This window comes from Portunus trituberculatus, chromosome 47 (genome assembly GCF_017591435.1).
Source record: "Portunus trituberculatus isolate SZX2019 chromosome 47, ASM1759143v1, whole genome shotgun sequence".
Classification (NCBI taxonomy): domain Eukaryota; kingdom Metazoa; phylum Arthropoda; class Malacostraca; order Decapoda; family Portunidae; genus Portunus; species Portunus trituberculatus.
The window spans coordinates 2033789-2059095 of NC_059301.1; the positions used below are offsets into that span (position 1 = coordinate 2033789).

At 37.5% G+C, this 25307-nt stretch overlaps 1 protein-coding gene across 8 annotated transcripts in view; it reads right to left on the bottom strand.

The window, feature by feature from the left end:
* LOC123520623 (pre-mRNA-processing factor 40 homolog A-like) overlaps positions 1-25307 on the bottom strand; it is a 121823-nt gene that overhangs the window by 9557 nt on the left and 86959 nt on the right. For all 8 annotated transcript variants that reach the window (XM_045283074.1, XM_045283080.1, XM_045283079.1 and 5 more), the window contains 6 exons: positions 23139-23277; positions 21630-21737; positions 20313-20507; positions 17683-17793; positions 16709-16852; positions 14468-14565 (listed from right to left, as the gene is read on the bottom strand). In XM_045283074.1, the coding sequence (XP_045139009.1) occupies positions 14468-14565; positions 16709-16852; positions 17683-17793; positions 20313-20507; positions 21630-21737; positions 23139-23277 (795 nt within the window). The remainder of the gene's footprint in view (positions 1-14467; positions 14566-16708; positions 16853-17682; positions 17794-20312; positions 20508-21629; positions 21738-23138; positions 23278-25307) is intronic.

The window sequence follows — 25307 nt, forward strand, 5'->3', positions numbered from 1 at the left end:
ATGAACATAGATGGGGTTCTATCAAGTAAATTAGAACTAAAAGATTACATAAAGAAAGAAAAACCAGATATTGTATGCCTGGCTGAAACAAAACTAAATGATGCAATCAAAATAGACATAGATAATAGATATAACATATGGAGGAAAGAGTGGGTAAAAGAGGAGGAGGAGTCATGATAATGTTAAGGAAAGAGATGGTGGTAAACCATGTGGAATATGGGGAAGGAAAAGCAGAAGTACTGTATATTAAGATGCATATTAATAAAAATGAGTTAACAATTGTTGGAACATATGTGCCACCAAAAACAAATTCATGGACCAATCAAGAATATAAAGACATGATAGATGACACAATAAGGAATCTAATGAGAGTCATTAAAGAAAGGAGAAAGGTGTTATTAGTAGGAGACTTCAACTGTAAAGAAGTGGACTGGGAAAATTATGAAAGTGATATGGGGGAAGAAGCCTGGGGAGAATGATTTCTGAACCTAATGATAGATAATATGATGGACCAAAGAATAAAGGAATACACAAGATTCAGAGGAAACGACGAGCTGGCGAGATTGGACCTGGTTTTTACAAGGGATATACAAATGAATGATGATATAGGATGTAAGTGCCCATTGGGAAAGAGTGACCATGTAATATTAGAAATGGATAAAAAAGAAGGAAAAGAAGATAGAGACGAATCATACAAAGGAGACTGATTAAATTACAGAAAGGCTGATATTGAGAATCTCAAGAACTATTTCAAATACGCTAACTGGGAGGAGATGGAAAACTCTGAGGGGGTGCAAGAGAAATATAACTTATTTTTGGAAATATACAAAACAGGAGTCAGGGAATATGTCCCAAAATATAGACCTAAAGAAGAAGGAAAGAAAGATTGGTTTAAAGAAAGGTGTGCTAGGGCAAAAGGAGAAAAGAGATGGAGCATGGAAAAGGTGGAGGAGAAATAGAAATCCAGAAATAAGGAAAACTTCAAGACAGTGAGAAATTAATATGTTAAAGTGAGGAAGGAAGAGGAGAGGAACTATGAAAAGGACATTGTCGAAAAATGCAAAGAGCAACCAAAATTGTTCTACAGATTCATCAACGGAAAAATAAGACAAAAAGAAACAATAAAAAGGTTAAAAGGAGAGAACAGGATGGTGGAAGATCCAAAAAGTATGGCAGAACTGTTAAATAGTAAATTTCAGGAGGCCTTTACTAAGGAATCCAAATTTGAAAGGCTGCAGGGTAATAGAGAGACTGTCTATATGAAAGAGATTAAAGTAATCAAGCTTGAAATAAAAGAGTTAATGAAGGAACTGGATGAAGAGAAGGTAATGGGACCAAATGAAGTCTCAGGCAGAATACTGAAAGAATGTAGGGAAGAACTAGCAAGTCCTATATACAACATCATAAAATGCTCAATAGAAAATGGAACAATACCAGTAGAATGGAATAGAGCTGAGGTGGTTCCCATATATAAGAGCGGAAGGAAGGAAGAACCTTTAAATTACAGACCGGTATCACTAACTAGTGTAATATGTAAGATGTGTGAAAGAGTAATAAAAAAAAACAATGGATTGAGTTCCTTGAAGAAAACAAATCATTATCAAATAGCCAATTTGGTTTTAGAAAAGGTAATTTGTGTGTAACAAATTTACTGAGTTTCTACTCTAGAATAATTGACAAGGTACAAGAGAGAGAGGGATGGGTAGATTGTATTTATTTGGATTTAAAAAAGGCATTTGATAAAGTACCACATGCAAGAATACTGTGGAAGTTAGAGGAGAAGGGTGGCTTAAAAAGAGGCACATTGAGGTGGATGGAAAATTATTTGAGGGGAAGAGAAAAAAGGATGGTAGTCAAAGATATGAAGTCTAAGTGGAGAGCAGTAGAAAGTAGAGTGCCACAGGGGTCAGTATTGGCACCAATACTTTTTCTCATATATATAAACAACATGCCAGAGGGAGTGAACAGCTACATAAATCTGTTTGCGGACGATGCAAAACTGTGCAGAGCTATAAAGCAAAAAGAGGATTGTCAAATACTGCAGGAAGACCTAAGTAAGATCTGGGAATGGAGTAAAAACTGGGAGATGGAATTCAATGTGGACAAAAGCCATGTCACGGAAATGGGAAAGAGAGAAAGACGACCAGTGGGAATCTATAAGATGGGAGAACTGGAGAAAGTAAAAAAGGAAAAGGATTTGGGAGTGACAATGGAAGAAAATAATCAACCGGTTTGCCATATTCATAGAATTTTCAGAGAGACGTATAATTTGCTAAGGAATATTGGAATAGCATTTCACCACATGGACAAAGAAATGATGAAGAAATTGATAAGTACTATAAGACCCAGATTGGAATATGCAGTAGTGTGGACCCCCCCAAAAAAGAAACACGTAAGAATGCTGGAGAGACTACAAAAAATGGCTACAAGAATGGTTCCAGAATTTGAAGGGATGACATATGAGGAGAGACTAAAGGCTATACCAACCCTGGAACAGAGAAGGGAGAGAGGGGATCTGATACAAGTTTATAAATTGATCAACGGAATGGACCAAGTGGATAAGGAGAAACTGATCCTGAGAGAAGAATATGACATTCGAAGCACAAGATAGCATAGTAAAAAGCTAAGGAAGGGAAGATATCTAAGATATATTAAAAAATATAGTTTCCCGCAAAGATGTGTTGAGACGTGGAACAGCTTGAGTGAAGAAGTGGTGTTAGCAACGAGTGTACATAGTTTTAAAGAAAAATTGGATAATTGTAGATATGGAGACGGGGTCACACAAGTGTAAAGGCCAGGCCCTATAAAACTACAACTAGGTAACTAAGTAAATACACACACACACAAACACAGACACACACACACACACACACACACACACACACACACACACACACACACACACACACACATTTTTTTGGAGAATTCTAGGAGACAGGATAAGGAAATGGTATATAAATGAGAAGGAAGAGAAAAAAGTGGAACAAATTTATATAAAAATGATAAAGGCAAGAGATTAAAAATTATGTATACGAACATAGACGGGGTTTTATCAAGTAAATTAGAATTAAGAGATTACATAAAGAAAGAAAATTCAGATATTGTATGCTTGGCTGAAACAAAACTAAATGAGGAAATCAAAATAGTCTTGGATAATAGGTATAATGTATGGAGAAGAGACAGAGTGGGTAAAGGAGGAGGAGGAGTCATGATAATGTTAAGGAAGGAGATAGTGATAAACCAAGTGGAATGTGGGGAAGGAAAAGCAGAAGTACTGTATATTAAGATGCATATTAATAAAAAAGAGTTAACAATCGTTGGAACATATGTGCCACTAAAAACAAATTCATGGACCAATCAAGAATATAAAGACATGATGGATGACACAATAAGGAGTCTAACGAGAATCGTTAAAGAAAGGAAAAAAGTTATATTAGTAGGAGATTTCAACTGTAAAGAAGTGGACTGGGAAAATTATGAAAGTGGTATGGGGGAAGAAGCCTGGGGAGAAAGATTCCTAAACCTAATGATAGACAATATGATGGACCAGAGAGTAAAGGAATGCACAAGATTCAGAGAAAACGACAAGCCGGCGAGATTGGACATAATTTTTACAAGGGCTATACAAATGAATGATGATATAAGATATAAGTGCCCATTGGGAAAGAGTGACCATGTAATATTAGAAATAGATATAGAAGAGGGAAAGGAAGATAGAGACGATTCATACAAAGGAGACCGATTAAACTACAGAAAGGCTGATATTGAGAATCTCAGGAACTATTTTAAAAATGTAAACTGGGAGGAGATGGAAAACTCAGAGACGATGCCAGAGAAGTATAATTTTTTTTTGGAAATATATAAAACAGGAGTCAGGGAGTATGTCCCAAAATATAGACCTAAAGAAGAAGGAAAGAAAGATTGGTTTAATGCAAGGTGTGCTAGGGCAAAGGAGAAAAGAGATGGAGTATGGAAAAGATGGAGGAGAAATAGAAATCCAACAAATAAAGAAAACTTCAAGGCAGCGAGAGATGAATATGTTAAGGTAAGGAAGGAAGAGGAAAAGAACTTTGAAAAGGACATTGTCGAAAAATGTGAGGAGCAACCAAAATTGTTCTATAGATTCATAAATGGAAAAATTAGACAAAGAGAAACAATAGAAAGGTTAAAAAGAGAGAACGGGATGGTGGAAGACCCAAAAACTATGGCAGAACTATTAAATAATAAATTCCAGGTCTTTACTAAGGAATCTAAATTTGAAAGGCCACAGGGTAATAGAGAGACAGTCTATATGAAAGAGATTAAAGTGACCAATCTTGAAATAAAAGAATTAATGAAAGAACTGGATAAAGACAAGGCAATGGGACCAGATGAAGTCTCAGGCAGAATACTGAAAGAATGTAGGGAAGAACTAGCAAGTCCTATATGCAACATCATAAAATGCTCAATAGAAAATGGAACAGTACCAGTAGAATGGAAAAGAGCTGAGGTGGTTCCCATATATAAGAGTGGAAGGAAGGAAGAACCTTTAAATTACAGACCGGTATCACTAACTAGTGTAATATGCAAGATGTGTGAAAGAATAATAAAGAAACAATGGATCAAGTTCCTTGAAGACAACAAATTAATATCAAATAGCCAATTTGATTTTAGGAAAAGACGGTCTGGTGTAACTAATTTACTGAGTTTCTATTCTAGAATAGTTGATAGAGTACAAGAGAGAGAGGGATGGGTTGACTGTATTTATTTGGATTTAAAAAAGGTGTTTGACAAAGTGCCACATGCAAGATTACTATGGAAGTTAGAGGAAAAGGATGGCTTAAAAGGAAGCACATTGAGATGGATAGAAAATTATTTGATGGGGAGAGAAATAAGGACGGTAGTTAAAGATATGAAGTCCAAGTGGAGAGCAGTAGAAAGCGGAGTGCCACAAGGGTCAGTATTGGCACCAATACTTTTCCTCATTTATATTAACGACATGCCAGAAGGAGTGAACAGCTACATAAATGTGCTTGCACATGATACGAAACTGTGCAGAGTTATAAAGCAAAAAGAGGATTGTGAAATACTGCAAGAAGACCTAAATAAGATATGGGAATGGAGCAAAAGTGGAAATGGAATTCAATGTGAACAAAAGCCATGTCATGGAAATGGGAAAGAGTGAAAGATGACCCGTGGGAATCTATAAGATGGGAGATGGAGTAGAACTGGAGAAAGTAAAAAAGGAAAAGGACTTAGGAGTGACGATGGAAGAAAACAATCAACCAGTAAGCCATATTGATAGAATTTTTAGAGAAACATATAATTTGCCAAGGAATATTGGAGTAGCATTTCACCACATGGACAAAGAAATGATGAAGAAATTGATAAGTACTTTAATAAGACCCAGATTGGAATATGCAGGAGTAGTGTGGACCCCTTATAAAAAGAAACACATAAGGAAATTGGAAAGACTACAAAAAATGGCTACAAGAATGGTTCCAGAATTTGAAGGGATGACATATGAGGAGAGACTAAAGGCTATGGATCTACCAACCCTGGAACAAAGAAGGGAGAGAGGAGACCTGATACAAGTTTTTAAATTGATCAATGGAATGGACCAAGTGGATAATGAGAAATTGATCCTGAGAGAAGAATATGACATTCGAAGCACAAGATCGCATAGTAAAAAGCTCAGAAAAGGAAGATGTCTGAGAGATGTTAAAAAATATAGTTTCCCGCAAAGATGTATTGAGATGTGGAACAGTTTAAATGAAGAAGTAGTGTCTGCAACGAGTGTGCATACTTTTAAAGTAAGATTGGATAAGTGTAGATATGGAGATGGGGCCACACGAGCATAAAGCCCAGGCCCTGTAAAACTACAACTAGGTAAATGGGACCATACCAAGAAGGAACAGTGAGACCAATTAAGATATTACTAAAATCACAAGTAGCAGCAGAAGAAGTACTATATAGAAAAACGAAACTCAGAGAAACAGAAGGTTGCAAAGATATATATATAAAGAAAAATAGAAACGAGGAGGAAAGGAAAAAACACAATGAACTGGTGGCAGAAGCAAGAGAAAAAAATAATGAAAGGTCAGAGGAGGAGAAGAAGGCATTTTTTTGGAGAATTATAGGAGACAGGATAAGGAAATGGTATATAAAAGAGAAAGAAGAGAAAAATGGAGCAAGTTTAACTAAAATGATAAGAACAAGAGATTAAAATGATGTATACAAACATAGATGGGATTTTATCTAGTAAATTAGAATTAAGAGATTACATAAAGAAAGAAGAACCAGATATTGTATGCCTGGTGGAAACAAAGTTAAATGAGGCAATAAAATAGACATAGATAAAAGGTATAATATATGGAGGAGAGACAGAGTGGGTAAAGGAGGAGGAGGAGTCATGATGATGTTAAGGAAGGAGATAGTGGTAAATCAAGTGGAGTTTGGGAAGGAAAATCAGAAATACTGTATGTTAAGATGCATATTAACAAAAGGAGTTAACAATCATTGGAACATATGTGCCACCAAAACAAACTCATGGACTAACCAAGAATATAGAGACATGATAGATGACACAATAAGGAGTCTTACAAGAATCATTAAGGAAAGGAGAAAAGTGATATTGGTAGGAGATTTCAACTGTAAGGAGGTAGACTGGGAAAATTATGAAAGTGGTATGGGGGAAGATGCCTGGGGAGATAGATTCCTGAACCTAATGGTAGATAATTTGATGGTCCAAAGAGTAAAGGAAAACACAAGATTCAGAGGAAACGATGAGCCGGAAAGATTAGACCTAGTTTTTACAAGGGATATACCAATTAACGATGATATAAGATACAAGTGCCCATTGGGAAAGAGTGACCATGTAATATTAGAGATGGATATAGAAGAAAGAAAGGAGGATAGAGATGAATCATACAAAGGAGACCGATTAAATTACAGAAAGGCTGATGTAGAGAATCTCAAGAACTATTTTAAAAACGTAAACTGGGAGGAGATGGAAAACTCATTAACGGTTCAAGAGATATATATAACTTATTTTTGGAAATATACAAAACTGGGGTCAGGAATATGTTCAAATATAGACCTAAAGAAGAAGGAAAGAAAGATTGGTTTAATGCAAGATGTGCTAGGGCAAAGGAGAAACGAGATGGAGCATGGAAAAGGTGGAGAAGAAACAGAAATCCAGAAAATAAGGAAAACTTCAAAACAGCAAGAAATGAATATGCTAAGGTGAGAAAGGAAGAAGAAAAGAACTATGAAAAGGACATTGTCGAAAAATGTAAGGAACAACCAAAATTGTTCTACAGATTCATAAATGGAAAAATAAGACAAAAAGAAACAATAGAAAGGTTAAAAGGAGAAAACGGAATGGTGGAAGACCCAAAAAGTATGGCAGAACTGTTAAATAGTAAATTTCATGAGGTCTTTACTAAGGAATACAAATTTGAAAGACCACAGGGTAATAGAGAAACTGTCTATATGAAAGAAATTAAAGTAACCAAGCTTGAAATAAAAAAGTTGATGACGGAATTGGATGAGGAAAAGGCAATGGGACCAGATGAAGTCTCAGGCAGAATACTGAAAGAATGTAGGGAAGAACTAGCAAGTCCAATATACAACATCATAAAATGCTCAATAGAAAATGGAACAGTGCCAGTGGAGTGGAAAAGAGCTGAGGTGGTTCCCATATATAAGAGCGGAAGGAAGGAAGAACCTTTAAATTACAGACCGGTATCACTAACTAGTGTAATATGCAAGATGTGTGAAAAGTAATAAAGAAGCAATGGATTGAGTTTCTTGAAGACAACAAAATATTATCAAATAGCCAATTTGGTTTTAGAAAAGGTCGGTCATGTGTAACAAATTTATTGAGTTTCTACTCTAGAATAGTTGATAAAGTACAAGAGAGAGAGAGGGATGGGTTGACTGTATTTATTTAGATCTAAAAAAGGCTTTTGATAAAGTGCCACATGAAAGATTACTATGGAAGTTAGAGGAGAAGGGTGGCTTAAAAGGAAGCACATTGAGATGGATGAAAAATTACTTAAGGGGGAGAGAAATAAGGACGATAGTTAAAGATATGAAGTCCAAGTGGAGAACAGTAGACAGCGGAGTGCCACAGGGTCAGTATTGGCACCAATACTTTTTCTCGTATATAAATGACATGCCAGAGGGAGTGAACAGCTACATAAATCTGTTTGCGGACGATGCGAAACTGTGCAGAGTCATTAAACAAAAGAGGATTGTGAAATACTACAGGAAGACTTAAACAAGATCTGGAAATGGAGCAAAAAATGGGAGATGGAATTCAATGTGGACAAAAGCCATGTCATGGAAATGGGAAAAAGTGAAAGACGACCAGTGGGAATCTATAACATGGGAGATGGAGTAGAACTAGAAAAAGTAAAAAAGGAAAAGGACTTGGGAGTGACAATGGAAGAAAATAATCAACCAGTAAGCCATATTGATAGAATTTTCAGAGAGACGTATAATTTGCTAAGGAATATTGGAGTAGCATTTCACTATATGGACAAGGAAATGATGAAGAAATTGATAAGTACTAAAATAAGACCTAGATTGGAATATGCAGGAGTTGTGTGGACTCCCCATAAAAAGAAACACATAAGAAAATTAGAGACTACAAAAAAATGGCTACAAGAATGGTTCCAGAATTTAAAGGGATGGCATATGAGGAGAGACTAAAGGCAATGGATCTACCAACCTTGGAGCAGAGAAGAGAGAGAGGGGATCTGATACAAGTTTATAAATTGATTAACGGAATGGATGAAGTGGATAATGAGAAACTGATCCTGAGAGAAGAATATGACTTTAGAAGCACAGGATCGCATAGTAAGAAACTAAGGAAGGGACGATGTCTGAGAGATGTTAAAAAATTTAGTTTCCCACAGAGATGTGTTGAGACTTGGAACAGTTTGAGTGAGGAAGTGGTGTCAGCAAAGAGTGTACATAGTTTTAAAGAAAAATTGGATAAGTGTAGATATGGAGACGGGACCACACAAGCATAAAGCCCAGGCCCTGTAAAACTACAACTAGGTAAATACAACTAGGTAAATACACACACACACACACACACACACACACACACACACACACACACACACACACACACACACACACACACACACACACACACACATGGAGATATTTGGGTGTGTCTCCTTTCACGTAGCCCTGTTCACCTAGCAGTGAGTAGGTACGGGATGTAAATCGAGGAGTTGTGACCTTGTTGTCCCGGTGTGTGGTGTGTACCTGGTCTCAGGCCTATCCGAAGATCGGAAATAATGAGCTCTGAGCTCGTTCCGTAGGGTAACGTCTGGCTGTCTCGTCAGAGACTGCAGCAGATCAAACAGTGAAACACACACTGTATTTATTTGGATTTAAAAAAGGTGTTTGACAAAGTGCCACATACAAGATTACTATGGAAGTTAGAGGAGAAGGGTGGCTTGAAAGGAAGCACATTGAGATTGATAGAAAATTATTTGAGGGGGAGAAAAATAAGGACGGTAGTTAAAGATATGAAGTCCAAGTGGCGAGCAGTAGAAAGCGGAGTGCCACAGGGGTCAGTATTGGCACCAATACTTTTCCTCATTTATATTAACGACATGCCAGTAGGAGTGAACAGCTACTTAAATCTGTTTGCAGATGATACGAAACTGTGCAGAGTTATAAAGCAAAAGGAGGATTGTGAAATACTGCAAGAAGACCTAAATAAGATATGGGAATGGAGTAAAAAGTGGGAAATGGAATTCAATGTGAACAAAAGCCATGTCATGGAAATGGGATAGAGTGAAAGACGATCCGTGGGAATCTATAAGATGGGAGATGGAGTAGAACTAGAGAAAGTAAAAAAGGAAAAGGACTTAGGAGTGACGATGGAAGAAAACAATCAATTGGTAAGCCATATTGATAGAATTTTTAGAGAAACATAATTTGCTAAGGAATATTGGAGTAGTACTTCACTACATGGACAAAGAAATAATGAAGAAATTGATAAGTACTATAATAAGACCCAGATTGGAATATACAGGAGTAGTGTGGACCACTCATAAAAAGAAGCACATAAGAAATTTGGAGAGACTACAAAAAATGGCTACAAGAATGGTTCCAAAATTTGAAGGGTTGACATATGAGGAGAGACTAAAGGCTATGGATCTGCCAACCCTGGAACAAAGAAGAGAGAGAAGAGATCTGATAAAAGTTTATAAATTGATCAACAGAATGGACCAAGTGGATAATGAAAAACTAATCCTGAGAGAAGAATATGACATTTGAAGCACAAGATCGCATAGTAAAAAGCTGAGAAAAGGAAGATGTCTGAGAAATGTTAAAAAATATAGTTTCTAGAACAGATGTATTGAGACGTGGAACAGTTTAAATAAAGTAGTGTCTGCAATGAGTGTGCATACTTTTAAAGTAAGATTGGATAAGTGTAGATATGGAGACGGGGCCACACGAGCATAAAGCCCAGGCCCTGTAAAACTACAACTAGGTAAATACAACTAGGTAAATACATGAATATGCTAAGGTGAGAAAGGAAGAAGAAAGGAACTATGAAAAGGACATTGTCAAAAATGTAAGGAACAACCAAAATTGTTCTACAGATTCATAAATGGAAAAATAAGGCAAAAAGAAAGAATAGAAAGGTTAAAAGGAGAGAACGGGATGCTGGAAGACCCAAAAAGTATGGCAGAACTGTTAAATAGTAAATTTCAGGAGGTCTTTACTAAGGAATCCAAATTTGAAAGACCACAGGGTAATTGAGAGACTATCCATATGAAAGAGATTAAAGTAACCAAGCTTGAAATAAAAGAGTTGATGACGGAATTAGATGAAGAGAAGGCAATGGGACCAGATGAAGTCTCAGGCAGAATATTAAATGAATGTAGAGAAGAACTAGCAAGTCCTATATACAACATCATAAAATGCTCAATAGAAAATGGAACAGTACCAGTAGAATGGAAAAGAGCTGAGGTGGTTCCCATATATAAGATTGGAAGGAAGGAAGAACCTTTAAATTACAGACCGGTATCACTAACTAGTGTAATATGCAAGATGTGTGAAAGAGTAATAAAGAAACAATGGATTGAGTTTCTTGAAGAAAACAAATTATTATCAAATAGCTAATTTGGTTTTAGAAAAGGTCGCTCGTGTGTAACAAATTTATAGAGTTTCTACTCTAGAATAGTTGATAAAGTACAAGAGAGAGAGGAATGGATTGACTGTATTTATTTAGATTTCAAAAAGGTGTTTGATAAAGTGCCACATGAAAGATTACTATGGAAGTTAGAGGAGAAGGGCAGCTTAAAAGGAAGCACATTGAGATGGATGGAAAACTACTTGACGGAGAGAGAAATAAGGATGGTAGTTAAAGATATGAAGTCCAAGTGGAGAGCAGCAGACAGCAGAGTGCCACAGGGGTCAGTATTGGCGCCAATACTTTTTTTCATATATATAAATGACATGCCAGATGGAGTGAACAGCTACATAAATCTGTTTGCGGATGATGCGAAACTGTGCACAGTCATAAAACAAAAAGAGGATTGTGAAATACTGCAGGAAGATTTAAACAAGATCTGGAAATGGAGTAAAAAATGGGAGATGGAATTCAATGTGGACAAAAGCCATGTCATGGAAATGGGAAAAAGTGAAAGACGACCAGTGGGAATCTATAAGATGGGAGATGGAGTAGAACTACAAAAAGTAAAAAAGGAAAAGGACTTGGGAGTGACGATGGAAGTAAATAATCAACCAGTAAGCCATATTGATAGAATTTTCAGAGAGACATAATTTGCTAAGGAATATTAGATTAGCATTTCACTATATGGACAAAGAAATGATGAAGAAATTGATAAGTACTAAAATAAGACCTAGATTGGAATATGCAGTTGTGTGGACCCCCCATTAAAAAGAAACACATAAGGAAATTGGAGAGACTACAAAAAATGGCTACAAGAATGGTTCCAGAATTTGAAGGGATGACATATGACGAGAGACTAACAGCTATGGATCTACCATCCCTGGAACAGAGAAAAGAGAAAGGGGATCTGATACAAGTTTATAAATTGATTAACGGAATGGATCAAGTGGATAATGAGAAAGTAATCCTGAGAGAAGAATATGACATTAAAAGCACAAGATCGCATAGTATTGAAGGGATGACATATGAGGAGAGACTAAAGGCTATAGATCTACCAACCTTGGAACAAAGAAGGGAGAGAGAAGACCTGATACAAGTCTGTAAATTGATCAACGGAATGGACCAAGTGGATAATGAGAAACTGATCCTGAGAGAAGAATATGACATCCGAAGCACAAGATCGCATAGTAAAAAGCTGAGAAAGGGAAGATGTCTGAGAGATATTAAAAAATATAGTTTCCTGCAGAGATGTATTGAGACGTGGAACAGTTTAGATGAAGAAGTAGTGTCTGCAACGAGTGTGCACACTTTTAAAGTAAGATTGGATAAGTGTAGATATGGAGACAGGGCCACACGAGCATAAAGCCCAGGCCCTGTAAAACTACAACTAGGTAAATACAACTAGGTAAATACACACACACGTGAGAAAATACAGTTTCCCGTATCGTAGCATTGATAAGTGGAATAAACTGAGCAGTGATGTCGTTGACGCGGTGTGTGTCAATCAGATGAAAGAGAGATATGACAGGAATGGATAAGGAGACAGGACACAGAGAGCTTAGCTCAGGCCATGTAATACACAAATAGGTAAATACACACACACACGCCCGGTAGCTCAGTTAGAGCGCTGGCTTCAGAAGCCAGAGGACCGGTGTTCGATACCCCGGCCGGGTGGAGATATTTGGGTGTGTCTCCTTTCACGTGTAGCCCCTGTTCACCTAGCAGTGAGTAGGTGAGTGTCCCAGTGTGTGTTGTGTGCCTGGTCTCAGGCCTATCCAAAGATCGGAAATAATGAGCTCTGAGCTCGTTCCATAGGGTAACGTCTGGCTGTCTTGTCAGGGACTGCAGCAGATCAAACAGTGAAAAACACACACACACACACACACACACACACACACACACACACACACACACACACACACACACACATACACACACACACACACACTGCGTAGTGTAGTGGTTAGCACGCTCGACTCAAAATCGATAGGGTCTGGGTTGGAATCCCGGGAAGCGGCGAGGCAAATGGGCAAGCTTCTTAATGTGTAACCCCTGTTCACTTAGCAGTAAATAGGTACGGGATGTAACTCGAGGGTTTGTGGCCTCGCTTTCCCAGTGTGTGGAGTGTGTTGTGGTCTCAGTCCTACCCGAAGATCGGTCTATGAGCTCTGAGCTCGCTCCATAATGGGGAAAACAGGCTGGGTGACCAACAGATGACTGTGGTGGTGGTGGTGGTGAATTACACACACACACACACACACCTGTATAGCGGTATTTATTTTGGTGAGTGATACATAGCCAAGTGGTAATTAACTTTGAGAATGGTTGGTGACACCCTCTCTCATCTACGTATGTAATATGTGATTTAATCAACTTAGACAATAATATGATACTTCGTGATTTTTATAAGTTTGTGGAGGCATTTATATAAAGATATGACATGACAGTGGAGGCAAGTACAAAAAATGATTTCTTTTTATGTTAATTTCATTGCTTTCTCCTTGTAATTATGAGCTATGTGGGATAACTAATAAAGGTTTAGAAGCCATTACCACTTTTGTATTCATTCTTAAACCTAATATATGATTGTTTGCTTTACGATTGGATGCTCATGAACCAATTACATCAGAGAATACCTGTATAGAGAGGCAGAAAAGGAAAAAGTTCAGTGTGATTATAGCCAAGTTATTGATAAGTTCATAACATTCCTTGATCCACTGTTTCAGAGCTCACTGAGAGTAACTATTGTTTTGGCAGGTGTCTACTGTCTCCTTTTTATCCTATCCAACTCTTTCATGCAATAGTTAACTAGTATTCTTAATTATCTATTCCATTTTCTGGTAAACACTGAAACTCCCTGCCTGCTTCTATAATTCCTCCATCCTACAACATGAACTCTTTCAAGAAGGAAGTTTTAAGACACTTGTCCTGCACTCTTTAATAATCCTTTTCGAGTTTTCTTTGGGGGATTGCCATTCTACTGGGTCTTTTTATCAATGTTTTGTGTTGTCCTTTGCTAATGTCTATTACCAAAAAGAAAAAAAATCTTGAGGAAGTGCCTTTCTCTCTTATTGATGAATTCAGTAAAGGCAATAATATTATTCAGAGATTCCATGTTTAACCATCAGAAAAGGAGAAATGAAAAACATAAAAGAATCATAGGAAATATGACATGCTGTTGTTTCTTTCATATGAAAAATGTTCTCACTTTCATTATGTACATACCTCTTGAGAGTGAATGAAGATAATAATAGGCAAGGGGCAAAGGTATAAACACACATATGCATACATGTATCTATTTATCTAAATACTCACCCTGCCCGGGAGTGTGAGCGGGACCTGGAGCGAGACCTGTGCTTCTTCTTCTTTGACGACCGTCGGGATCGGTATGAGTCCTCACTGCTTATGGAACGCTACGGGAGAGAAAAAAGAGGAATTGATCAGTTCAGGTACAGATATAGTTTCACTGGGAATACCAGAAGATGATATATATATATATATATATATATATATATATATATATATATATATATATATATATATATATATATATACAGGAGTCCTCGGTTCGACGGTCTCGACTTACGACGTTTCGTGGTTACGAACACACCCATAAAAACATAAAAAATAATATTAGGCGTCATTCCGTCTTACGTGGTTTAGCATCGTAAGCGACGTAAACAAACACGAACTAGTTTCGGGTGCGCGGCGGAAGAATACGCTTTGTTGTGGTTGTAGGGCGAGGAAGACGGCGTCTCAAGTCTCTGAACATACGCCATTTTGGTTGTTTGCACTGTCTCTCTCTTTCTCTCTCTTGGTTATGGTTCCCAAGCGTAAGGTTCAGCCTCTCTTGATTCACCAGCCCCAGTATCTTCCGCACTTTCTGAAGCTTCCTCTACACAATAAGCCTGTCTCTCCCTCCCTTGCAATGCCTCCTTCCAATGTGCAAGCCAACCAAAGGAATAAAGGTAAGAATTTTCTTTTCCGATGTTCCGACTTACACCGAAATTCGGGTTACGACGCGTGTCAGAAGCGGATCTACGTTGTAACCCGAGGACTCCCTGTATATATATATATATATATATATATATATATATATATATATATATATATATATATATATATATATATACAGGCAACCCCCGTTTAACAAAGGTTCACACAACGAAATTTCGCTACAACGAAGGTTTCATTTTACTACCATCTGCTCGTTTAACGAACACCAAACTCGCTTTAACAAAGTTTTATCCAGGTAATTTTTTTCCAAATTTGAAAGCCCCACCATATCACGCAAGCTGACAGGCTTTTCAATACATCAGGAGCTGCTGGTACTAAGGCCTGCCTCAGGAAAAATCTTGGGACACCTATAGAATAAAGATAAAGATCAAGATCAAGCCTCTCGTGGACAACAAGCGCAACACTCACTCCCCAGTCAAAACATAACAGCCTCAGCAGCAGCTTGTCTTCCCTAGCTCAACTTACCACCAAAATGCCCTGCAATTGGCCTAGTGTTCGTACGAAGACCAGGAAGTCTCTTACTCTCCAAATGAAGCTAGATATTATTCACAGACATGAGAGAGGCCAGAAAACTATAGCAGTGCTGGCCACTATCTTGACTCCATATTATACTGTCTCTATTTTCAAGTCAGCAGACTCTATTAAGAAGGCTGGTGAGACCGTATCTTCCTTGCAAGCTAAAAGAACCACCTGAACTCGTGACTCTACAATGGATAAAATGGAAAGCCTTGTGGAAATGTGGTACATAAGTTTTGTATGCAGCACAATGATGTGCACTTTGTTTACATTCCACAGGTTGCCGGTTAGTGTCTTTCCCGTTTCACTCTTCCTCCCTTCATAAAGTTAAGATCATCAACATTATAAAGTTACATACATACATACATTAGTGTACATTATAATGACTTAAATTAAACTACCTAAATGTTTAACTTCATAATTTTTACTTTCATTAAAACTTTTACTGTACTATGATGCACTCTCGCTTTGCTTGCTCTCAATGGAAGTTCAAATCAGGGGTTAAACTTGTTATAATCGGTTCGTTTAACGAAGTTTCGCTTAACGAAGTGTTTTTTAGAAACATAACCCCTTCGTTAAAAGGGGTTTGCCTGTATATATATATATATATATATATATATATATATATATATATATATATATATATATATATATACATACATACATATATATATATATATATATATATATATATATATATATATATATATATATATATATATATATATATAAGATGGTTAAATTTCTTTCAGTTATATTCCTCTGATCACAATCTCATTTCTGTATCTCGTTTTATTGCTACAATTTCTCTTCAGTTATTCAATTACTGCCTTGAGTTACTCCATAAAAATCTAATTAAGAATAAATCCTCTCATAATACATTTCCAAAGAAATTTCAAATACAAAAGTTACTCCATGAAAATTCAACCAAATACAATTCCTCTCTTAGTAAATCTCCATAATTCAAATATGCCACTACACATCCATAACACACATGCTTCAATACACTTGATCAGTACTTACAGATCGACTCCTCCCCTTTTTCTTCTTGCTTTTTTTTTTCCTGGAACGCCGCCTTTCTTCCTCTGATTCATCAGAGAAACTCTTGGATCGTGAACGTGAACGCCGCTTAGCACTGCGCTTGTGGTGGCCATCATCACTCTCAGACTGCAGGAGGCAAGGCAGGCAGACAATAATTGAGAGAGAGAGAGAGAGAGAGAGAGAGAGAGAGAGAGAGAGAGAGAGAGAGAGAGAGAGAGAGAGAGAGAGAGAGAGAGAGAGAGAGAGAGAGAGAGAGAGAGAGAGAGAGAGATTAATTTATTGTAGATGCATCAGTGACTTCTTTGTTTAAATCATTCTAGACCTGCACCAATTCATGTGGGAAGCAATTTTTTTTTTTCCCTGAACTTTTTTCTCCTAGCATCTGTTTCAGTTTTTTTTCCAGTGTCCTCTCAAGACTCTTGTATCTCACATCATCAACTCCTCCCAATCCAACTTTATGATTCAAGTCATGATTCTGTACGACCTGATGAAACCATCTCTCTTCTCTGCTCCACTGTTAGAAGACCAAATTTTGCCAATCTTTCTTTATATGGTAGTTTCCTAAAACTTGTAGATAACTTCGTTGCTGCCCTTTGTATCCCTTCCAATTTTCTTATAGATCTCCTGTCACTAGGTAACCCTTGGGCAGCTTTCATCTCTTACAAAAACAAATAAATAATAATAATGAAAAAAACACAGCTGCATACTCCAATCTTGGGTGAAACATGATAATCTATAATAATGCTACCAAACCTATTACCGCTACTTCTACTACTAATTACTAGGAAGATGATGGTGATGAGAGAGAGAGAGAGAGAGAGAGAGAGAGAGAGAGAGAGAGAGAGAGAGAGAGAGAGAGAGAGAGAGAGAGAGAGAGAGAGAGAGAGAGAGAGAGAGAGAGAGAGAGAGAGAGAGAGAGAGAGAGAGAGAGAGGTCGGGGGAGGGGATAATCTTACCGAATAGGAGTGAGAGCGAGAACGAGACTTCTTTCTGTCCTTCTTCTTGCTCTTTTTCTTGTTGCGGGAGTGATGGTGACCACATGCCTCCTCCAAGTGTTGCTGGTACTCCTGTAAAATGATATGGAAATATCTGAGGCTGTCAATATGTAGTATATATGGAGGAAGAGTGAAATAGATATTTCTTTTCATTAAAATTCATAAAAGGGAAAAATAAATCATAAACATAAATGAACTTTAACATTCCCTTCTATAAGCAAATACCTCCTCCTTACTTATTCCAGTAATCTGTCTCTGCTTCACCCCTTCTCCACATGTACTGTTTCCCCTTATCCTTCCACTCATCAAGTGGCTTTCCTCTTCTGTTAGCACCTTCATTTTAAGATCCTCATATTCCTCCAATCCAAATGTGCACCCTTTCTATAAATAATCAGGTAATTTGCTTCTACAATCACTTCTTTTCTATATGTATTAATTTTTTTTATCCTTCCACTTTCTAAGTGGTCTTCTTTTATGAGCACCTTAATTTTCACTCACATACATTTTCTTTACAAACTCTTAGCTCTTCATCCTGTTGGAAATATATCAATTTATGACAGGATTCTCATTGGTGATAGGCATCTCCATTTCAGTAAAGAGTAAGTTAACCAGCAAGGATCCCTGGTCAAACATTCCAGATAAGATAAGTACAGTGCTTACTACAATTTTGTGAGTTCAAATTTTGCGATACGCCAATTTTTGCGACCAAGGACCAAAAATTGCCATTTTTAAAATTTCCCCATCTTGCTCCTTTCTCCCAGTATTGCAAGTGGTGGCGGGAGAGAGAGTGTTCCCGCAAATTATATATTACTGTATTATATAGGCAATATTTTACTAATTTATTCATATTTATCATATTATACTATATTATTATCATATTTATATTATATTTATCATAGTTTGGTAGTTTTTCGCTAGTTTTCATAAAAATCTGGCGGTAATTCAACGAAGCTCATCTGGCAACACTGCCCCACTCCCTCCCGCCTTCCATTTGTTTACGTACACCTCCACGGAGTTCTCTCTGCAAATTTGGAGGAATCCTTGTGCTCGACTTTGTGCAACATGGCGCCACCAACCAAGAAAAACATTAGGCTAACTTTGGAGCAGAAGATGAAGATAATTAAGATGAAAAGAGATGGAAAAAGGAACTGTGATATTTCCAGAGAGTTTGGTGTGAGAGAATCAACTGTGAGAATGGTGTTTAAAAACAGTGAGAAAATTGAAAAAGCTGTAAAAACCTATGGTGGACAGATTTTTTATTCTCGTAGCCATTGTACAAACACTGTGATCATTCATATGGAAAGATACCTGGCTCAATATATATGTGATATAAACATGGGCAAGATATTAGGAAAATATTGAAAAATTAGCGACCATCGACGAGGGGTCCACCATATTCAATTTTTCCCATAGGAATAATACTTACAATTTTGTGATTTCCAAATTTGTGACACACAATGCCGCCCCATTTCTCGCAAAATTGGAGTAAGCACTGTACTCTGATAAGAGAGAGAGAGAGAGAGAGAGAGAGAGAGAGAGAGAGAGAGAGAGAGAGAGAGAGAGAGAGAGAGAGAGAGAGAGAGAGAGAGAGAGAGAGAGAGAGAGAGAGAGAGAGAGAGAGAGAGAGAGAGAGAGAGAGAGAGAGAAAGGGGAGGGCAGACACATACAGTAAAATCCCTCTTATCTGGCATTCGAGTATCCGACACATTTTTTCCCGAGCCTTAAAATCAATAAAAAATCAATGTGTACTCATAAAATCGATTAAAATTCCCGCGCGAGGCATACTTTGTTCCCTCGCCACCAGAGCGCACTGCTTCGTGCCACCCGCGGCCCACTGCACTGTGTTCACTCAGTGACTCAGTCCCACGTGTGCACTGTTTATCGCCTGACGCCTTCATCATGCCTAAAGTTGTAGAAAAGAGGAAGCGTGTTGTGCTTACACTTAAGCAGAAGGTAGACATTTGTCGATGATTAGAGAGAGGTGAAAGCAAACAGAAACTAATGGCGGAATATGGTGTGGGTTCATCAACTATTTATGACATTAAATCCCAAATGAAAAAGTTGCGCGATTACATGAAAGCCACCGACACCCCAAAGGCGGCGGAAAATTGTCACACACTGCAGTATCATTGTGGTGAAATGATGGACAAAGTGTTATATGAGTGGTTCAGCTTGAAAAGATCAGGAGTCACAATTACAAGAGAAAGGGAGTGATTTAGCTAAGAAGATGGGCGAGGAAGGGGCATGCAAGTTCTCTGATGGCTGGCTCCACAGGTTCAAAGTTCGTCACGGCATAAGGAAGCTGGACATCTCGGGAGAATACTTTATTTTTGTAACCCATCAACTTATTCATAAGAGGAAAGTATTAAAGAGAATGTTAGTATTGTGTGTTGGTGAGCGTGAAGTGGCAGCGAGGGTGGCAACGCACGGCATGGCGATCAGCTGGTCTTTGTTATGGTAAGATGTGTGAGTGTAGGGTGGTGATTGTAGACATAATTTCACTTCTATTCAAGTATCCGGCATGTCGGCGGTCCCGTTGATGTCGGATAAGAGGGCTTTTACTGTATATAGATTAAAGTTTAGAGTCACACCTTGAATATTCTGATACGCTCAGCCTCAATAGTGACAGCAGTGAAAGAGGGAAGATGTTGCACTCGGGGTCGCACATCCTCCCATGTGGAGCCTGAGTCCACCCCAATGGACTTGAAGGCTGCACGTAGTCCTGCCTCCAAACGCCTCATCTTACGTGCTTCTTCCTTCAGACGCTCCTTCTCCCTTGCCTCAGCCTGAAAGAATAATCAGTGATGCATACAAGCATGAGTTTATATGATTCAGAAATTTTGTAATTAGAGCTATAGGGAATATTACAAAGAGATTCAGTCATTTATCTCTATATATATATCTGATAACTGTTTGTAAAAGAAATTCAAAGAAGGATGTATGTTTCCAATTATTGTTTTTATATTTTTTCACTGCAACCTTTAACCCTCTTATATTTATCTTAAACACTAATGCTTTTTTCAATTTCTGTAACTTTTACGTACTAGGATTTCCAGCTTTGCTTCACTATGAAAAACATTAAGAAAATTATCTGAAGACAAAATAAATTTACCAAGAAATGCAGTTTTACCTTTGGTCAAACTTGTGCCAGGACAGTCACAGAAATATATTTTTCTATGTACTGTACATATAAAGCCGTATCATCGGTAAATGTTGATACTAGTGACTCCTAATGTAGACTAACCTTACTGTCGGTACCAATAATCAGCTTCATCCGACTGAAGTTTTAGTCCACAGTACTGATATTGATATATGAGTGTAGTACTGTAGTTAGGTTGCAAGTAAAGATGAAGTACTCATTTACATTTGGTCAACCTTGTCTGTCCCGACACCACTTTCTGGTTCTTTCTGCTCTGTGATAGTGTAGCTGGAAATATTTTCTCTTACATAGGAATTCACAGACCCTGATTCCTTACCAAATTATTTATAAGGCAAACAATCCCACAAACCACAACTGTACTTCTATTACCACCATTGCCACTCTTTGATGTGAAGAAATATTGAAAATGCAGTAAGATGCCTTCATCTGAGATCAAACTCATGTCAGGAAAGGTTGCATAGATTATTGACATGTTATCAATCAGGTCTTGAATGGTTACTAAGGTCTTGGCTGTCTTGCAGATATTCTCTTACATGGCTAAACCGCATTAGAGCATTGTGCTGGACTCACTCAACCACTCCACATTTCAATAGTATTTCACCTTTAGCTGATGTATGAAATCCCTGATATATATTTTCACTAAATTCATCATCCTTTCTTTATGTACTACAGGTATTTCCCTATTATCTTGTCTACAGATAACAAGACTCTCTCTCTCTCTCTCTCTCTCTCTCTCTCTCTTTCCTACCTTCTCAATGAGGGCATTATAGGTCAGCTTCACATTGCCTGCATCCAGTGTAGCAGAGCGTGGATCATCGCACACCACTGTAGCAAATTCTTTGAAGCTTGTCTTGACCTGCAGGAGAAGCCAAGAATAAAAAGAAGTGGGCAATTTACCATGTTTTTTAAAGGATCTCAGTACTATTCTTTCAAACAATTCAAATACAGGGAGAAATACAGAAAGAAAAAAAATCCAGTTTGCCAGCCAAAGGTTGAAAAAATAAAGATAATGATTAACTTATCTCTTGCATTAGTAAGGTGGACATAATAGGGATGAGAGTAAACATACTTCCTTGTGTAACAATGCCATAAAAAAGGGAGGCATGTACTCAGAAACTTCACCATTTTGACTGCAACAAATATATTTACTTCATTCAATTGTCTTACTATGTGGCATTCTGAAAAAAATATGTGGTTTGGTGAGGAATAACCCAAATAATGGAAGGTCTTCTCGTATCTATTGTAAAGTTACTGCTAAAGTGTGCATGTGATCAATAACACACAATCAGCACAAAATTCCAATGTCTGCAGTGCCTTCCAGGATTTCAATAACAACAAAACAAAACAAAACAAAACAAACAAAATCATGTTGGCATAGTGGAAATAGTTCCACCCACATGGGTGGTGACATGCAATCCAGAAACCTGCTGTACATCCTTGCAAAATTCTATAAGGAAGGTGAAACACAACTGCATTTATACAGGAAGCAATAGCAAGCCCTTGAATCACTATCCACTCTTGCCAGCTTTGTGTTGAGTGAAGACTAAAGTTATAAGCACTATTTGAACAGGGAAGAGACTCTGCCTTTGTTTTTGTTTTTCACCAGATGGTAGAAGACAGGCAGTAAACAGAGTGGTTTCTAGTAAGCACTGTGCTCTTGCAGAGGAAATAATCATCCAATCACATCCTCGTCAACTTATGTTCTTCAGTGTGTTCTTTGCATTTCTATATGTTCACTTTATTCATGTCAACCACAATGTTGCTCAAGAACACAGTGGTGATGAGTGAAGAAATCAAGAGATGAAGTTAAAAGGGAAGAACTGATGAGACAATAACTTTCAACTTCGCCTTGTTTAGGAGGGCTGTGCAAAATGAAGCTTCCAATGCATATATGGGAATACTAGTCTATACATGGACAGATAGGGCCACAGTACTGAGTAGAATATAAAAAGGAATAAGATTGGGAGAGTTAAAACAGAACACTTATATCTGATTGGTCACTTTTCCTTTTGTATTACTTGGTCTTTATTTTTTTAATATTTCATTAATATTTTGCCATATAATACTTTTAGTAATGATAGTTACTGAGAATAATCTTTTTGTGGCAACAATTGCCGTAATTGTGATAATTATGAGTGTTGTGAATTTTTCAGGATGGTAGGAGAGGAAAGGAGAGGCAATGAGAGGTGAGAAGGAAAGAAGGGATAAGGAGGAGGAGGAGGAGGAGGAGGAGGAGGAGGAGGAGGCGAGAGCTCACCTGGACCTCAAATGACTTCTCTTTGAGTATCTCTTTAATGATCTTTTTCTCATCATGGAATCGGGACTTGAGGTCAGCAACATAGAACTTGAAAAGATCCAGTGGTGTGGATCCTGGCTGGCCCAGCATGGCAGTAAACCTGTATATGAAATGTTATTCAGTGTTGAACTACTCTTATTGATTCACTCGCTCACATTTTTACAGCACACCTAGGTGAAATAACACCGAAGCCCTCCACTGACATGTGGATAGAAAACATTTAACATTTAGAAATACATATATTTGATAATGCAATATAGAGCAAATGAAAACTGATGTTAAAGTCTTTCATGAACAAAAGTCTTCGTCACATTTACAAAATAAGTAATAATAGTGTAGAAGCATTCTCCACACTCACACTCACACTAACACTCACTCACACACACACACACACACACACACACACACACACACAAAAAAAAAAAAAAAAAAAAAAAAAAAAAAAACTTGCTTACAATCCCATTGATGAATAAAACTTGTCACATAGAAAATAGGCAAGCATCAGAGATTCTACAAACATCATAGGTATGTGGATGTCCCATGTCACTATATACTTTCTTTTCCTATTTCTTTATAAGTATGAATTTGAGAGATGAGGCCTACAATGATGAACAGTTTTGCAAAATTGCTGCCTGACAAGAGATCTTTCAATCAGCAACTGCAGTTCAGTTGGAAAATATTTATGGCAATCACAGTGCTCCAATGCAGAGTACAATTTATGCCATCCATGCCAAGTTTCTTGAAACAGAATTCATGCATGATTAACAACACAGTAGAGGACCTGCTAGTGCCACAGCAGATTGGAACACTAAGTTCTGGAGCAGGGATTCATGTGGAGTCAAAAAAATAATCCATTCAAAGGGGTGCATTGGAACTAAGCATAAAAAAAAAACTCAATTCAATGGATGCTTCAGGGACTGATAGAGCTCTATCTGTTCTGACTTCAGCATCTTCAAATGTTCAAAGAGGATATTTCTGATGATCATGAGGAAATGTGTGAATAACTCCTACTTTTTTTCCAAAATGACCATAAACTTGTAGTTCCACAGTAAGTTGATCTTTCATTTCTAGTTGGCTAAAACAACACAACTGTTGAACTTTAGGAAAATCAAATTCAGTAGCCATTTTGGAGCATAAATGAGACTCATGGAAGCTGATTTTTTAGAATGTCATCTCTAGCAATGAGTTGATTAGACCACTCTTTGCAATGCATCTGGTAGAATGAACACCATTACATAAGAAAATTATCTGAAGATGTTATAGGAGTTTGTGGTGCCACAACTTCAGGTGACGAATTACCTTCTCAATGTCTTTTTTCAAGAAGACAGCACACTTCCCCACTCTATCAACTTCCCAACCTGATGGATCAGTCAAAGGGAATCCCTTAAATGGGTTCTGCATTCTCCAGATCTTATATTTTGTGACTTTTTTCTGTGGGACTACATCAAATGCAAAACGTATGCCATTAATCTCCATGACCTGGTATAGCTTGAGAAAAGGATCCACATGATCTACAGCATGACTGTGGGAAGAGATGCTGCAAAATGTAATGAAGGCATACATTTGAAAGGTGGATGTTGTCAAAAATACGGGTACTCATGTGGATGTTTAAGACAAAAGTACATGATGGCATATCAAGGAAGTAAAACTGCAATGACTTCTCTGATGGCCATGAAAGTATAAACAACCTCACTTTCTTATACAATTTTATGGGGCACTCTATATGCATACATAGCAGCATAACATCTATAAAAGGGTGGAGCTAAAAGAAGGCACCAAAATCAACATTGACCTATTGGAGTCAATATGTTGAGTGATGGAGAGTTGCATAGTATATATATCTGGATCAGTATATATGTTACACCCCGTTTGTGAAATTGCCCATTTCATGAAATGGGCAAACCCAATTCATGAAATGAACCTAACCTAACCTAACCTAACCATTTCATGAAATGGCCACTCCATTGCACATTTCATGAATTCGGTTAGGTTAGGTTAGGTTAGGTTAGGTTCATTTCATGAATTGGGTTTGCCCATTTCATGAAATGGGCAATTTCACAAACGGGGTGTAACATATACACCAGATCATGATTGCTTGACTCCTTTTCCATCAAAATAGATCAATTCCTG